This window comes from Apis laboriosa, unplaced genomic scaffold (genome assembly GCF_014066325.1).
Source record: "Apis laboriosa isolate Shangri-la unplaced genomic scaffold, ASM1406632v1 scaffold50_cov145, whole genome shotgun sequence".
In the NCBI taxonomy this organism is placed as follows: domain Eukaryota; kingdom Metazoa; phylum Arthropoda; class Insecta; order Hymenoptera; family Apidae; genus Apis; species Apis laboriosa.
Window position 1 is genome coordinate 135380 of NW_025223540.1, and position 18916 is coordinate 154295.

An 18916-nucleotide genomic window follows, 5' to 3' on the forward strand; every position below is an offset into this window, starting at 1 on the left:
AAGAGAAAAACTTACTTTGATAAAATTTACAATTCAAATGTTCACTAGACAATAAAGTAAAGAAGATGTTGAATTTTTAAATTTAGACTCGACCATAGTAACAATTCATTGACAAAATGAAAACATATCTCACACATTGAAGAAATTTATATCTATAAATGACGACTATGTTGAAAGGTAAACATTTTAAAGTTAATGAATTTTATATTCTTTTTTTGATTCTTTTAAATATTTATTCTTATTTTTTAGAATATAAGTAGAAAATTGTTTTTCCAAAAAATACTAATAACCAATTGATTAAAATTTAAAGAAGTTAATAAGGAAGAGAAATAGATATATAAAATATAAAACTTTAATTTCAGCAAATTATTTCTAAGATATTTTATAGATTCTAAAATTAATAGATTCTTTATCTTTTAAAATTAATAAAAAATTTTCAATATCATATATTGAATATAAAGATGTAACTAATACATTGAATGCCATCTATCCTATAAAATATCATTTTTTTATATAATTATTATTTTAAAAAAATTATTTCTATTTATAAAATTTATTTATATTTTTAAAATATTAAATTAAACTTAAATTATTTTAAAAACTAAATTTTTTTTAAAATTATCATTAGACAAATATATTAAAATTATTGAAAGATATTCAACGTATTCCAATTCCAATTCAAAATCATCTTCACAACTAAAAATTCTATTCAAAATTTAAAAATTACATAAAAAATATCAAACAAATTATAATTCAGAAACATCTCTATCTTAGATTGCTCTAATTATTATATATATAACATATTATATATTATAATTTATTATATTATATAATATTATATATTATAATATATATATATTTATAATATATTATTAAAAAAAAATAATATTAAACTATAAGCAAAATTTTCATAATTGACTATAAACTATAAATAAAATTTTATAATTTAAAATTATAAGAATTTAATAAACTGTATTTTTTAATTTTCAAAATTTGATTATTATGACAATATTTGATTACTAAAAAAAATAGATTATAATATTGAAGAATTTATAAATTTAGAAATTTAGAAATATATTTTTTAAAATTACAAGTACTCATTTTGAAATTTGAAATTTGTCTGACAAAAATAATATATAAATGATTATTTAATGAATTATTATCTTTTATTAATAATATTTGAATTTTATGAAATTTTTTGTATTGTATTTGATTCAGATTTATAAATATATATTAAACTTGATTATGTCATTTAACATTTATAAATATTATGTACATATATGAACGTTTTAATAATATAAATAATATAATAATAATAATATAAATAATTTATAACTGTAAAATTATATTTTATTTAATATCCTTCTAAATATAATAATTTTTCAAATCAATTCATTTGATAACAAAAATTAAATAAAAAAATTAAAATATTTGATAATTAAGTAGAAAATAGTTTATAAGAAGTCTCAAAGTATAAAGGAAATGACAATGTGAATTAGATGGTAATAGAAATCAAACGGAGTCCGGAGGTTAATCAAATGAAGCTCGTGTTTTGGATTTATTCAATTAGTTCTTTTTCAACCTTTCAAAAGTGAGTTTCGTGCTATAAAACAGATACTATTCTAATCTACTGGATATATGATTTAATTTTTTTAAATTATTTTATTTTAATCTTTTCTTAATTTACGTTTCTCTTGTTTAATTTCTTGTGTATTTTCAATTAGACTATATTTTAATTTATTCAATTAATTCGATAATCTTTTGTACAATTTATCCTTAAACTTAAAAAAAAATTATAATTTTAAATCATCTTTCGAAATTACTTTTTTAATTTTTTAATAAAAATTTCTACTATAGATACTATATAGATACTATATACCAATACTATATATAGATACTATATACCGAATGTAATTTTCATTTTTCATTTTTTAATTCTTGGAACTATTATTAAATTTTCAAAATAATATATAAAGTATGAAAATAAGTAACATTCAATGATGACAAGAAATGTATTGCAAATATGATATAATTTGTAATTTGTTAAAATAAATAGGATGATGAACGAAAGGAAACAGAAAATGAAATGGATAGTCATTTTATGGTATATTTACATACACGTTTTAGGAGTGTACGGTATTTGGTTGATGTTCACTTCTGCCAAATGGATAACAATATTCTATAGTAAGAAAATTTTTCTATATCATTTACTTTTCAGAAAATTTTTAATTAATATTATTTATTTTATATTATTTTCAAATCATTTTTTCAACAATGCTTAATAGTCATTGATATAATAGTAATTATAATATGGTTACAACAATTTATAATTTTTTTCAAGAAACGAATAATAAAATTAAAAATAATCATATTATAACTTATTATATTTAATTCAATCGTATTTAAACATCGTAAAATAATTTAACAAGTAAAGAAATAATGATCTTATTATAATATATATGAGATATATATACATTATAAAAAAATATAAAAAATTAAAGAAATAAATGTTATAAAAATTAAGAATTATAATATTACAAAAATATACTATAAAATTAATAATAATTGCATATAGACTATTAATTATAGCTATTAATATTGATATCACTCATAAAAATGATCAATAACTTCATTCATTGCAAGTAAACAAATGAAAATATCTCGTTATTCTATCAAATTCCAATACATTATTTCTTTTTTTATAATTTAGCTAATTAATTAATTTTTCAGCAATTTTCATAACAGCTATTGGTTGCTTTGGAATGACAGCAGGTGCTCATAGATTATGGGCTCATAGGACATATGAATGCGAAAGTTTGGTTAAACTTTTTCTCATGATCGCTCATACTTCGGCAGGAGTGGTAAATATCTTAAGATCATTGTGTTAATGAAACAATTAGAAAAATGAGACAAATTGTCTTTTTATCTTTTTTATCTAGATATTTACATATATAAATATTTATATTGTCTAGATATATATATATCAAATAATTTAATAATAAAATTTCGAAAATAAATCAAGTTTCATTAAAGTTATAACAATATGAATAATAATATCTGTCTATTATATAAAATAAAATTTCAAATAAAGATTTTTTATATCTATTTAATCTTTCTTCTTTTTCCATCATCTTTTCTATTAATAAATCTCTCATCTTTATTTTTAATAAATTATAGAATATAGTATATTTTTTATAGGGTTCGATATATAACTGGGTATTATATCACAGAATCCATCATAAATATTATGGAACTGATAAAGATCCTTACAATCACAAGAAGGGATTTCTCTATAGCTACTATATAAGCAATGTATTGTCGCCTAATATGAATCTTGAGGAAATGAAACGTAATATTGATCTAAGCGATATCGAGAATGATATTTATGTTTATTTTCAAAAGATGTAAGTTTCTGTTAAACATGTATTTATATATATATTTATTATACGAAAAATTTTTTTATACGAAAAATTATAAAATTCTAAATTCTTTTTAGCTGAAACATGTTGCAATGAAAACATCTATAGAAATGGTAAGTTTGAGTTAATGGCTTATGTAATATTGGAAATGATATAATGATAATCCAACATATGAGCCATTAACTTAAACTCATTATTATAATTTTGCCTGTAAGCCGTTTTTTAATTAAACAAAAAAAATTGCAAATGTAATATTCCATTAAAACAATATTATTCACATATATTATTTTCATATTTTTCGATATTTTATAAAAATTCTTACAAAATATATTTATAATCAAATATTATAATCAATAATTATATAAATATTTATAATCAAATATTTAATTATCATAGTAATTTTCGTTACTTTATTTGCAGCTTCTACTGGCTATTATTTTTAATATTTGGCCTTATATTGCCTCTGAATGTACCATTGGAATATTGGAACGAATCACTGATTGAGACTGTATTAATAACAGGATTCTTACGGTTCGCTATTATAATAAATATATCCTGGCTAATGAATAGTGCACTTCTGGTTTGGAATATCAAGGAAGGAGAAAAGTTAATACACATTTCAGATACAATTAGCTTATTATATAAACTATTTTTTAAAATGCCACAAAGTCATGGCACTGTCGTTATTGACAATAATGGTATCCATATTAAATAAAACATTGCAATCATTGAAATAATGAAGAATTTTATGTTATAATTATTTGATTGTATTTATTATATTAAAATAATTGAAAAATTAGTTTATACAAATATAGATGTAATTTTTTTAATTATTTAATTATTTAATTTTAATTTTAATTTTTTTTTATTAATAATCAGAATACACAACAAATTCTATGAACTAATTTGATTGGCTTGAATACTATTTACTTATGATAATAATTTTATTAATGAATTTTCTCAATACATGTATTAATAAAATTATTCTTTTATTGTTGATTGTTTCACAATTATTTTGATTATTTGAGGAAGCATTTTGAAGTTAAATTAAAATTTATAATATTTATATTAAATATAAAAATTTCATTGTCAAAAAAATTCATTTTCTAATATTAAATTGTTTAATATTAAATTAATTATTGAAATAATATTATATAATTATAGATAATTATATTATATAATTATAGATAAATATTAAAGAAATGTAAAAATTAATAGACAAATATATAACAATTGAAATGAAAATTTTCAATCTGAAAAATTGATCAAGAAAAAGAAATTGAACTAAAAATTAAACTAAAAGAATAAATTAAAATTAGAAATATTCGCATAATTTTATATTATATTTATTATAATCAAAACAAACATTAATCAATTACAATTTATTAATCTAATTATGATTTCAGGATTCCATTAAAAACTATCAGCATTTTCTTCTTGAAAAAATCATTTTGGCCGAAATATCATTACAAAATTCCATGGGATTGGAAATGTGGTGAATTTGGTATTTATGATGATGACTGGACTACATTTTTTATTAAAATGGCGCACGAACTTAATTTGGTTAATTCGTTGCTAACAGTCGATACAGAAGATATCAGAGATATGCTTCATGAAATAAGTATAAAAGAAATCACTCTTGAAGATGGTCTCGAAAAGTTGAAAAAGAAATCTATATTTAATATGGAGAAAACAAAATTGATAAAAAAGTATTGAATTAAAAATACAAAATTAATTAAACTAAATTAATTCATCAAAATTCAATTTCATTGTTTACACATTCATTTCAAATATTTATTTTATTGACATATTAAATATTACGAAATTTCGAATAAATTTAATTGAATAAATAAAACTAAAAACAATTAAAAAAAAAAGTGTTCTTTATTATATACTTATATATTTTTTTATTATGTTAACATAAAAATTATTCAACTGAATGTCAAAACGATAAGTTAATGATTATTAAAAAAATTCTTTATTTAAGTTAAGTCTTCAAAAAAAACCTATGCGTTATTTGTATATTTATTAATGTGCATTATTTATTAATTGAGAATATATCCAAATATATTATTTTTTTCATTTTACATCGTTTGAATTATTACATCGATTTTACATTGTTTTAAAATATTTTTATATCAGAAATTAACATAAATTATTAACAATTATTAATAAAATCTTTTAATAAAATTTTGTCAAAATAGGATGTAATAATTTTTAAAGATGTTTAAAAATCATTGCTTCTTAAAAAAATCAATTATATTTTTTTCTTTATTTCTTTTTGAAATCAAGCTCTTTTTATTTATTACAATAAAGAAAATCGTCGATTACAAATTTTTTATATCTTTCATTCATTTTTATTAATAAAATTATTAGAAAAAAATAAATTAGAAAGATACCGTATCCTTATTCTTATTTTTTTTTATTTATTAATCTCAGAAAGCGTGAAATATTTCTTTTTACTTTTGAATAATGTTTGGTAAATTTTTTTCTGCAATTTTTATATAATATCATTATTAGATAACGAAGTACAAGAGGTATATTTTTTATAATTTTACATATACTACATATATACTATATATTATAAATTATTAATTTCGAAAAATAACAAAGAATGTTATTTTCTGTAATACAAAAAGAAAAAATCTGTACATTCGTACTAACAAATTTATGAAAATAATTATATTGTTTTGAAGTTTGGTAACAGTACAGTTAATAAAAAATTAATAATTAAAAAAAATATTATTTGAAAATAAATCAACTTTGTATTTGTTTCACGCTTTCGTTTTCTAGAATTAAAGTGTTGCAAACAAATAAAAATGGAAGAAGAGAGAAAAATGAAATATATTTGAATTCCCATATTTCAAAAATAGATAATTATAATTACTAAATAAAACTTCTATTATTGTGATTAAAAATACTAAGAAAGAGAATAAATAGTAAAAAAAAAAAACAAAGAAAGAGGGATTTTATTATGATACATCTTCGATATTTAGAAAAAATATTTATAAATAATATAAAAATAACAATAATCGGGAAAATAAAAATTAAAACGAGAGACAGAAATCAGTATTGAATTATTCAAATATAAGAATTATGTTAATTTGCTATTGAATATGTGAAAAAAGTTATTTAACAAAAGATTATTGTCTTGTTTATATCTATATAACTATCATCTAATCATCTTTTTTCTTATAAGAAATGTTAAAAGAGTTTTCAAGTTTATATTCTTTAACATCGATTTTTAAAATTATTAAACCAGTAAATAAAAAAAAAGAAAATGAATTTTTCAATAATAGAATTTACGTATGGATTAGACGGAAAGGAAAATTATTCAATCAAAAATCTATAGATTATATAGACAGCACTTAACGAACTAATATTAATATTATAATATTAATATAAGTTTAAGAATACAGTAGAATTTCGATAATATGATATTCAATAATCCAAAACGCATAATTCTATTTTAGCTTGTTAGTATTGTTATTCAATAAGTATATTACAAAACATATTTTGTAAAAAAATACTTATTTTATATTTCTTAATAAATTGTATTAATTTATTAATTTATTAATTTATTATGATTTTTAAAATTTTTTCTTATTACAAATTTCAGATGTAGTCTTAGAATTCGAAATATTTGATAATCTGACAAACATTTTCAGAAAATTATCGCAATTCTACTGTATCTAATTTCAAATGATTTCCGCATGCGAATATCATTACAATTTTGAATTTCGTTGAAAATGTCTCACTGTGGATTTTCTCGCGAGATTATTGAGGACATTTAGAACCCGCCAAATGACCTCAAATCAATCGCACAATCGACATATTTGTTATTTAATTTTCGATATATTAGGTTATCAAATCGATTAATATCTTTTAATTTGTAAAAATTGATATTTACAGCACAACTATTACGCTAAAAATTGTTTAATAATAATGTAAAAATAAAAATTTCTTTTCGATAGCAATACATACATTAATATATATTTCTAAAAACGAGAAATCTTATTACTGTGCATATCAATTTTTATGAAAATACAACAAAACAATATGTAAATGTTTTACTCATTACTGAATAGTTGAATAGTTTTAAATTTATATTTTTGACAAAAATAGAGTATAACTAAGATTAATATAACTGGGTAATTAAAAATATTAAGCGATATTCCAAAATATTTCCAATGATTCCCAGATAGTTCCTTTACCCCCTAAATATGTACAAAGTGAGCCATAGTTCAATCGTTTTATAGGAAATAAGTGAACAATTAGCTCGCATTGTTAATTATGTTTCTTAATGGTCTTTTTTTCATATTTTAATAAGCCTTATGATATACCATCGTCACTTCCCTATCTTTTTGTGTTTGATCTTTATCACCCCAACCCCACAGATTATGACTTCCATCGCCGGTTCTCTCCACTCGTTTTTTCACTAAATCAGAAGGAACCGATTTCAAATCATATGCGAGTTTAAATTTTGCGCACATATCAATAAAAGCTGTTGTAACATTAAATCTGTAATTTCCCAATTCTGCCGTTTTGTAGTCCCATGGAAATACATGGTGATAATTATGCCAACCTTCGCCAAGTGCTCCTATGGCCACCGCTTTATTCTCTGAAGGATTGATAAACCTGAATAAAATAATTGAATTATTTTATTTATTGCTTACTTTCATTATGTTTATTATTTTCCCTTTTTTAATGAATTTTTGAATTATTATTAAACTAATTAATTATATCATTTTCAGAAAAAAATATAGGACGTTAATATGTATCTTTTAAATGAAAACCACACTAACTTGTCATATGGTTTGTTTCCAAAGATATGAGCAGCGGAGTTAACAAGCCAAGTCATATTCAGCACGAAAACATAACGCAAAACTGTGGCCACGAAATATGAATTGGACCAAGTTTCATTCCAACCATAGACTGGAATAATAGTCGGTAAAACGAAACAAAATAGAGGCATCAGAATTAAATAGTATCTGTAAATACATTATGAAATATATTAAGAACGTAGTAATCAAATTTTTTATCTTCTCAGAATGTTAATATATTCATTAACATTAACATTATATCTTTGGAAGTCAATTGAAATTTATTTTCTAACTTATAAGTAATTTAAATTTCCATTAAATGAAGCGGCAGAGTAAGCATCTCTATTTTTATCACATCGCTAGTTTACTTTGTCTTTGTCTTGCTTCATGTAACAATATGCTTATAAATTCTTAAGAAGTAAGCTTTAATTAATTTCTGTATATTTTACTTTTATATGTTTATTTTGGTCTCCATGAATAAATATATTAACACTCTGAATATAAAATATATTTCTATTACTTTTTATTATTCAATATAGGAAAAAGGTCAAACATTTTATTTCATTTAATCAAGAAAAAGAATTAGTAAGTCATACTTTTTTTGGAATGCCAATATACGATTTTTCTCCAGGTCACTTATATCGATTCTTTTGCCTTTTTCTTTAATGTCCGGGTGTTTCTTACACAAGAGCCAGCCTATATGCGCAAAGAAAAATCCTCTCGTCGCGTTATGAGGGTCCGCATCTGTTTCGCTGTATTTATGATGAACTCTGTGATCTCTAGCCCAATGAATTGCTGCATCCTATAAAAAAAATTGAATGAAAGAATAGCAATTAAAAATTTAATAGAAAAATTTGTCTCTTCTATGATATCACAAAATAATCGCAAAAAAAAAAAAAATTACGATAGAATTTTCAGTTTAATTTTTAATTATAAAAATTATTTTATTAATTTATATCAATATCTCCTATTCTGAATTCATATAATTGTATTTAAATACATGTAATTCATGTATAGTATAGTAATAGTATTTAATAAATTGATGACTTACTTGAAATGCCATAGTATTCCAAATTACTAGTACTAACTCGAGTGGCCATTTTGCTTTATAAGACTTGTGTGCCCATAATCTGTGAGCACCAGCTGTAATTCCCAGTCCAGTGCATACGTACAGGAATAATGCTATAAAACGGAAATAAAACATTTAAATTTTCTTATTTTATATATATATATATATAATAAAATATATATATATATATATATAAAATATAAATTTATAAATTTTTTTCTTATTATATATCATTATATATTTAAATAAACACAATTAAAAATTATTTTATTTGTTAAAATCAAATTTGCAATGTAAAATACTTTAAAATAGTATAGAAGTTAATTAACTGAACAATTTATTATTTCACTTACCAAACAAAGTGGTCTTAAATTGTGCAGACGTAAAAACCAGATACAATCCATATACAGCGGCTAGATGAAGATAAGAGAAGATAATCACATTTCTCCAGATAATGTGTTTCTTATATTTTTTTTTAGATGTCTCGATTATAGTTTGATCTGAACGATTATCTCCATCAAATATACCTGATGGAGTACTTGTTACATTAGGTGCCATTTCTTCTTTCTATTCTTCTTCTATTTCTAAAACGGAAATATAAAAAAATTATTACATTTGTAAATTAGGATGCAAATTTGGATTTTATGAATTTTTTTTTTTATTATTTGTGATGGAATAAAAGTGATTAATAGAACTTAATGAAAAAAAAAGGAAAAATTCTTTTATTGATTTATTGAAGATTTTAAAAAATTGACACATTAAAAGATTGTTTCAAAATTTTCCAAATAAAATAATTGTTTTTAACAATTTTTAAAATAAAATAAAATTTTTAAAATCTTGATTATTTTCTTAATAAATAAATAAAAATAAAATTTAAATAAATAAATAAAGATAAAGTATACACAATGAATATAAAAATATATTTTGTAAATATATTTTAAAGATTTTAAAATATTTTCTTAAAAATTTTTTAAATAAAATAATTATGCTTTGATAATTTTTACCAAAAGTAAATACTTTTTTGGTAATTAAATAAAGTAAATGAGTATAAAAAGTATTTTGAATTATTTTATTTATTACATTTAACAATCTTTGATAATTCATAATAATAAATAATACTATTATTTCATATTTCCATTTCTTTACAAAACATGTTTTAAACAAATTTTATCTTTCTTAAAATTTAAATTTCTAATAATTTAGAATTAAAAATTATAATTAAAAAAAAAAATAATTTCTTAAAATTAAAATTACAATTTATAATATTTTATATTTATAATTTTTTATTGTATTTTGTATATTTAATGAAATATAATTATAGAGATTCACAACTTATTATATATTTATATTTTTATTACTTTCTATTTATTAATATTTTAAGAATAAATATAGATATTGCAATATTTTTTTAAATTTTTTTTAAAAATTTCTAGTCTTTTAAAAATATTTACGTATTATTTATTTGTTAAAATTTTGTTAATAATTAAAATTCTATAAGGTTTTTGTTGAAATTTTATAAAACTAATAATTTTAAAAAAATTTTTTATTATTATTAACATTAATATAAATTAATAATTCTGCATTTCAATAAATATTCCAATTTGATTTTTCAATTTTCTAATTTAATTTTGGCTTTTTTTTTAAAAAAGGAAAAATTAGCTTAAAAAAAATTAAAAATTTAACAATCTTGCAATAAAATAATAATATGAGAAATTTATTATTTCTTAGTGAATTTGAACGGAACTTTTTTAATTAATTTATTATTGATATGTAAATAATTGAAAAATAATTTTAAACTATGATCATATTCTAATTTAAAAATACATAAAAAAAAAAAAATTAATAAATATATATAACCAACCATTTCATGGAATATTGGATTTGAATTAAATTAGAATATATTTAATTTTTGATACGCTAGCATAAATTAATTTTCTTAGATTTTTTTCAAACTAGATTGAGTCAAACTATAAATTTTTTTTATTTTTTTCATTATACATCATGAAAAATGATTTAAATCCGTGAGTTTTTCTAATTTTTCTAATTAATTAGAAATTATGATAATATTTATATTTTTATATTTTTAATTATATTATTACATTATATTAATTATATATATAATATATATATTTTAATATATTTTTTTAAGCTTCCTTGATTGATTTTTTTTATGTATAATAAAATAATGGTTAAAAGTAAAACTAAAATAAAATTGAGAAAAAATTCAAAATTATGTTTAATTTTCTTAATATATTTATTTTTTAATTTTGTCTAATTATTATTATTATTATTATTTTGTAATAATATTTTTTAATAATATTTTATATTTTTTAATAACATTTTATATTTTAATAACATTTTATAATAATAACATATTTTGTTTTCATTAAATCCTTTATATATAAAATAATAATAAATAAATATATATTCAAATTCGGTATAATCATATTTGAATTAGGTTTAATAAAATGAAGTAAGTCATGCTTTTTAAAACTAGATATATATATATTATCATATAATATCATTTATATATATATATTATATTATATATCATATAAAATTATCATATATCGACATGCAAATCATCTATTACCTGTATCTAAATATTAAAATTCCTAATTTAATTAATTATTATTTCAATTAATTTCTTCGATTATATCTTTAATTATTATACTTTTTTTTAAATATAAATTTGATGTCGCGATTCTATATTATATTTATATATTTTCTTTATTTTTTTTGTCAAATTACGTTTGGTAAAAAGAATATATAATAAATATATGTAAAAAGTATTCATACTATAGAATTCTATTTAACTAATTAACTAATCTAACTAATTATAATTAAAATATTCTAATCATATCTAATATATGTACTTGTAAAAAATTGATGTCATTACATAGACTCTATAATTTTTAGAAAAATATTAAATAAAAAATAAATATTAAATAAAAAATATATTCAGATTATATTTATGTAAATATAAATGAAAAAATACAAAATAGTAAAAATACGTATTTGTATTCATATTATATTCATATATTTCGTTAATCATATTTCGATAAATTTAATATATATTTTGCAATTTAAATATAACAAAAAGTAAAAATTTATTTAAAATATCTTGTTTTACAGAAATATATATATTTACATATATATATGCATAGAAAATTACATAAAACAGTGATTCTTAATTTTTTTTAGAAATCATATTCGATAATGTGTAAAAAAAATTTCCGGAATATCAAAATTACTAATAAAGGAATATATCAAACTCGCACATATAATTTTGATGAAATTTATATATGAAGTAATTCTCAAAAAAATTTTTGATACATATTTTCTTCAATTATTAATCAATTAAATATTCATCTGAAAGAGTAATATTATAATTTAAAATTAACAATATATTTTCTGAAATATTTTCGGATCTGGTATAAGAAAAATTAAAAAAAAATAAAAAAAAAAAAAGAGAGAAATCCAATTTTGAATAAGAAAAATTTCATTTAATAAAGTATCGCCAATATACTCAAATATCGCATTAACAAAATGAAAAATATAGATATATGTTAATATTAAATAAACAAAAATAATACAAATGTAAGAATATTGCAATATGCAGTATCATACGAATTATATTAATCAGTTACTGACTAGTTACTGCTATACCGATAATTCCTAATAACAATTATGACACTAAAACAAAATAGTACATCAGCTACAAAAAACAAAACTCTATTGTTCCATTGACAGTATTTCACTAAAAATTATATTAATTTCAAAGGAAATATAACCGATTCATCGAACATTCGATTTGTATCAAGAATTTAATATTCATATATGTGTATTCCAAGTAAACAAATACATTATTGACAATCGTCTAAACAGAGAATAACTCTGTAAGTTTAATTAAAAATATAATTAATAATTAGAATAAGAAAAAAAGATTAAAAAAAATATTTAAATATTTTTATATGTTCTGTAACATATGTTGGTAACACCATATAAAGTTATTCAAAAAGAATAGACAAAATTAAATATGAAACTACTATCGCAAATGTAATTTTTCAAGAATCTTCCATTTTCAAATTGATGTAAAACTCGAAAATATAAATAAATTTCTATTGAATAGTTTTTATTGAATAAATTTATTAGGGAATAATATAAATTGCTATTTAAATAAAAAAGAAGGACAAAAGAGTGGCAAAAGATTTCTACTATTTATCTAGCGAATAATAATATCAGACATATTAATAATTCAAAAATTAGAATCATATTCTAAATTCCTATTAAAAATTCTTCATTAAAAAAATTTAACAAACAATAAAAAAATAATTTCCGAATCAATTCATAAAATACAACAAAATTTTGTTGCAGAAAAAAGCAGATTTATTTTTAATGGAAAAATCTTCAGATAAATCATGACTATCAAAAATATGAAAATCAATAAAAAAAGAAAATTAAGCGAAGAAAGTTTTTCTTTATTTTACACAAAAACTAAAAAAAAATTATTGTTCTTGTGAAATTACCTGATGTTTTTCTTAATATACTTTCAATTATTACTAATTTAAAAAATCATAAAAAATGCCACAGAAAATCCAAATATAAATTAACATTGATACATACAAATATTCAATCTCTCAGCAATATGATTAAGATACTTTTAAATGATCATAAGATAAAAAGTAAATGCACAAGAATTATTAAAAATGATAATTATATCTTCAAATGAATAAAGTAATTATAGTTTATTTTCATAATTTTAAAAAAAAAGAAAAATTTTCTAACTTACATATTTTTCAAAATGTAATAGAAATTAACTATAGAAATTTTAGAATAAAATATTGGATACAAAATACATCTAGAAAGATAATAAATATTTATAAATAATATCAATTTAGAAATCATTTGTTCAAGAAATTTTTAAGAAAAATTTTAAGAAAAAAAAAATTTTGCTGCAAATATTAAAAATTATTCTTTTTGAAAAATAGAAAAAAACTTTCACAATTCTGACAATATATTGTTAAAAATAATTTTTTAAAAAAAAATTCCATTTCAAACAACTTCAGTTTTATTACCGATGAAAATATATATATATATATATATATATTATACAACTACTTATTCATCAAAATTATTAAGTTGGTAATTAATTAGTAATTTTTTAGAATCCTTTATTTTGCTAGAAGAGAACATTGTGGGAATTCAACAAAAAAAATAATTCTAAAGAAAATATTATAAAATCCTTCTTAAAGATCTCTATGTGGCTCATCTATTTAAAAATTGCAAATAAAATATTAAATTCTATTAACCTAACTAAGTATTTCATTAAAATATGAATGGGAAAAGCTATTTCACATGGCAATGACTCAATCACGATATCAAGGATAATACTAAAAATATCAAACATTCATTGATCTCCGAAGTAGAATACAAAGAAAAGGAACTGACACTTATTCAATTTATTATGGGCAAATATAGCAATATTACTCTTAATTACTCAACATTAAGTTAAGAAAATATTAATATAATAGTTTAAAATCTTATCAATATAATTCATGAAGTAAGAATTATCTTTATTCAATACCTTATTCAATAAATACGTAAGAAACATTCAATCTCATTATGGAACAAAAGCTGCAAAATAATTATAAATAACATTAATAAATCATACCTTAAATGTATTCAGAAAACATTTGTAAATAAAAAATAAAATACAATATAAAAGATTATGAGCCATATCTTAAATAATAGTCAAGGAAAGAAACTCTTGGATGAATTATGTACATTCTATTAATAAAAATGATACATATTGAAAAAAAATTAAAAATATCAAAAAAATTTCGTAAAGTTTCTCTATTCTTCCCTTATAAGCTATTTAACTACAGAATATGAATCAATAAATTTGTTTATCGAAAATTTTAATAATAATTATCAGAAAATTAGAAAAAAAAACAAAATATTTGCAAATATCAAACAACTTTTTTTTGAAATTAATCTTATCTTGAAATGAAAAATATTCTAAAAAAATATATTAAATAAATGTAAAAATTCCAATTTCTCTTCATATAAACTATGTAATAAATATTGCAAAATATCCTAATAATTCAATATATCAAAATATATTTATAAAAAGAAAAAAACTATCCATTCCATTTTATAAAAGAATGAACAAATACTTAACAAAAGTTAATATTCATTTGAAACGTTATTATTATTGACAAAAAAAGAATATTAAAATTTTTATGGATTAATTTAATTTTTAATTTTTATTTATTTTAATTTAATTTTTTTAATTTTTTTTAATTTAATTTTTTTAACTCTATTATTATTGACAAAGAAGAATATTAAAATTTCTATGGAATATTAATCTACTATACATAAATGTTTACATTAAAAAAAAGTGAAACTAGCTTTCTGATTTTTAAAATATTTTATAAAGTAATATGTATGTCTTTATACAATTTATTATATCTATTTATACAGATGATTTTAAAAATTAAGCAGAAAATTGATTGCTCTATAATCAACATAAAATAAACAATTAATATTCAAACTTCTTGAAATTGATTTAAATTTCTTATGTGAAATAATTATCCAAAAATACATTAGAATACATAAGAAATACATTAGAAAAATACATTAGAAATTCATTCAATAAAAGATTTATTATTTTTTAAAATTCAAAAAATTTTTTACAAGCAATCCAAAAAGATTTGATAAAAAATATAATAACAATAATCAAAAATATTCAAAAGATATTTTCGCAAATCTAAAAACGAAAAAGAAAAAAATTTATATGAATATTCTTTATTGTGGATATTAGGAGTAACGATGAATTGTTATAATATCTATCTGAAAAATAATATCTATCTGACAAATTTGAAATGATTTCAAAGATTACAGAAGAAAAAAACACTGTTAATTTTAATAAATTAATATTTTAATTTATTTATTAATTTATTATAATTTTAATAAATTAATATTTTAGTTAAGTTAGACTCATTATATATGCTCATTATATGTAGTCATTATATATGCGATAATTGGCTATGCCAACATACATACTTATTTATTCTTAAAAGAAACTATGCTTAAATAAAATATATTTAATAATAAAATAATAATAAAAATATATTTAATAATAATATATTTTATATAATGAGAACTTCAAATTGAAATACATTCTCTTCGATTGTTCTCACTGAAAGAAAAAAATGCAAAATCAAAAACGATACGATTAATAAAATAATAAATGCAAGAATATAAAAAATATTACTATATTTTTTAATGAAATCAAAATTTATATTCAATTATAGAAGCAAAAATTCAGCAAAAGATAAGTAGGAAATTTTTTAAAATTGTTACATCTAATTATTAGATATGAATATTAATTTATATTCAAAAAAATAATATAATTAAAATCATTGATTCATAATTCATTTTTTAACTTCATTTTATGAATAATTTTTTCATTATTTTATTCGTTCATACGTTTAGATTCGCTTTAGCTATACGAATAATTGTTTGAAAGAATTTGAAAATCTCATAGAATTCTGTCTCACGAAATTGATTTCAATATTTTTTTTTTTTTTACAATTATAACATTATTTTTAAATATTCTTAGTATAAAAAATATTTTTTTATATATTTATATATTTTATTTTATATTCTTTGAAAATTTTCTTTATTACAAACATTATAAAAGTAAATAGTTTTATTCACAAAATCAATCATAAAATCAAAAAAAAATTCGTTCAATATATTTTAATATGAATTATAAAATTAACAATGAAAATGTTGTACGAATATATTTTTTTTGTTAAAAATTATGGATTATAAATTATATAACAGTAAAAAAGAAAACATTATACTTTCATAATTTACCGGAACACTCGTAACAAGTTCACGGAACGTTAGTGTTCTGAGAAACTAGATTAAGAACTAATATAATATAAAATTTGTTAAGCTGTTTATAAATAATCTGTGGTTTATCTTATAAATAATATTTTACTTTTATATTGTACTGTATTTATTTTAAATGATTAAATTATTTATTTAAAATAAATAAATAAATAATTTATTTTTTAATTTTATCGTTCGAAAATCAATATAAAATCGATTTGTAATGCAAAAAATATTAAAAAAATATATGAAACATTAATATAACAAAGAAATAACGATAAGAAGATATTAAAATTAACCAAATCCATAGGAACGAAATAGTAATATTATCATAGTAGTTTATCAATATATAACATTATCTACATTATATAACATATAAAAATTTCGCGAAACATTTCCAATGAAAACTTACCACACAAAATTATTCATATATTATTTTTTTCAAAACGAAATATCCAAATGAAATTGATATTGACGCGAAAATAATATTTTCTTGATCATGACTTTTTCTGGCACTACCTGTAATTTCCATTATTCACTTGATGGCTAAAATTTTTTTTATTTTTTTAAAAATAAAATTACTCTAAATAATTATTTATTAAAATGTTTGAATAATATTTATTATTAATAATATTAATAATATTATTAATAATATTATAATATTTATTTAACTATTATACTTGATATATTGATGTTCTTCATGTAACCTTAGCTGTTTAGTATTGCGATTTTATAATAATAAGTAATAAATTATTGAAGTAACATTATTCTTAATTTCAACTATTAAATTTTATCTATCTATGTTAACGACTTAATAATTACCAAGTTTCTATAAATTTTTAATACTAAACGTTTCTTGATCTAAAATTTGAACAAACATCTTCCATTCAATATACATATACAAAATGTTAATACAAATAATATTTGGGATATCTTTAAAGTGATTCTAGAAATCAAAACAAATACAAAAATTAAATAAATATAAAAATATTGGTAAAAATATTATTTTATATTATTATATATATTATATATATAAGTTGTAGCAATATAAATTCACATTAGATGAAGTAACATGGAAACAAAGTGCGATAGCGGTGTAACGGAGACAGAGTAATTTCACTCTTTCCATCTCATTTTATTTAACTACAATTTATAACTTAATAAATAAATTTTAATGACATTTTTGTATTTGTTTTGATTTCTGGAATCTTTAAAAATGTTCTAAAAGTATAAATTGATATCCTTTTGATATGATATATTTTTTTTCGTTTAAATTAATATATAAATCGTCCATAAGATATGACACTTTCACTATTATTGCAAGAATATCACAGAATATCACAGTTAACGTATGATCTTGTTTATGTATGAACAACTATGTACTATTAAAATGACTTTATATGGATATCACCTAGCAAACTATATATAACACTTTCTACATCTTGAAAAATAGCTATTGCTGACTTAAAAAATATGCCGTGAAAAATAAAAGAGAATAATGCCAAGAAAAAGGACAAAATATCCAGTCAATGCCCGAACAAGTTCATTTATTGACTGGCAACTGGATCGGGAGACGCGCATCCTCCTTGCGACGCAAGTTCATCATGCTGTCCTAAACGCCACTAATTCATACAGGATATTTCTTACTACATAGTATGTAACACTAAGATATGTCGCAATGCTATTTGAAACTTTTTACT

The 18916-nt window shown here is 19.0% G+C and overlaps 2 protein-coding genes across 2 annotated transcripts in view; one reads left to right on the top strand and one right to left on the bottom strand.

The window, feature by feature from the left end:
• Positions 1 to 1499: 1499 nt before the first annotated feature.
• LOC122717432 (acyl-CoA Delta-12 desaturase-like) lies at positions 1500 to 5158 on the top strand. Its single transcript, XM_043941483.1, has 6 exons — positions 1500 to 1591; positions 2057 to 2184; positions 2731 to 2861; positions 3199 to 3404; positions 3840 to 4025; positions 4826 to 5158. Exons 1-6 carry the CDS (start codon positions 1500 to 1502, stop codon positions 5133 to 5135), a joined length of 1053 nt encoding a protein of 350 aa, XP_043797418.1. The 3' UTR covers positions 5136 to 5158.
• Positions 5159 to 7379: 2221 nt separating this feature from the next.
• The window catches only part of LOC122717445 (acyl-CoA Delta-9 desaturase-like), a 30776-nt gene continuing 19239 nt past the window's right edge, over positions 7380 to 18916 (bottom strand). Inside the window, exons 2-6 of the mRNA XM_043941498.1 lie at positions 9665 to 9895; positions 9294 to 9424; positions 8839 to 9044; positions 8225 to 8410; positions 7380 to 8057 (exon numbers count right to left, since the gene is read on the bottom strand). Of these exons, the coding sequence (XP_043797433.1) occupies positions 7742 to 8057; positions 8225 to 8410; positions 8839 to 9044; positions 9294 to 9424; positions 9665 to 9869 (1044 nt within the window). The 5' untranslated portion in view covers positions 9870 to 9895 and the 3' untranslated portion in view covers positions 7380 to 7741. The remainder of the gene's footprint in view (positions 8058 to 8224; positions 8411 to 8838; positions 9045 to 9293; positions 9425 to 9664; positions 9896 to 18916) is intronic.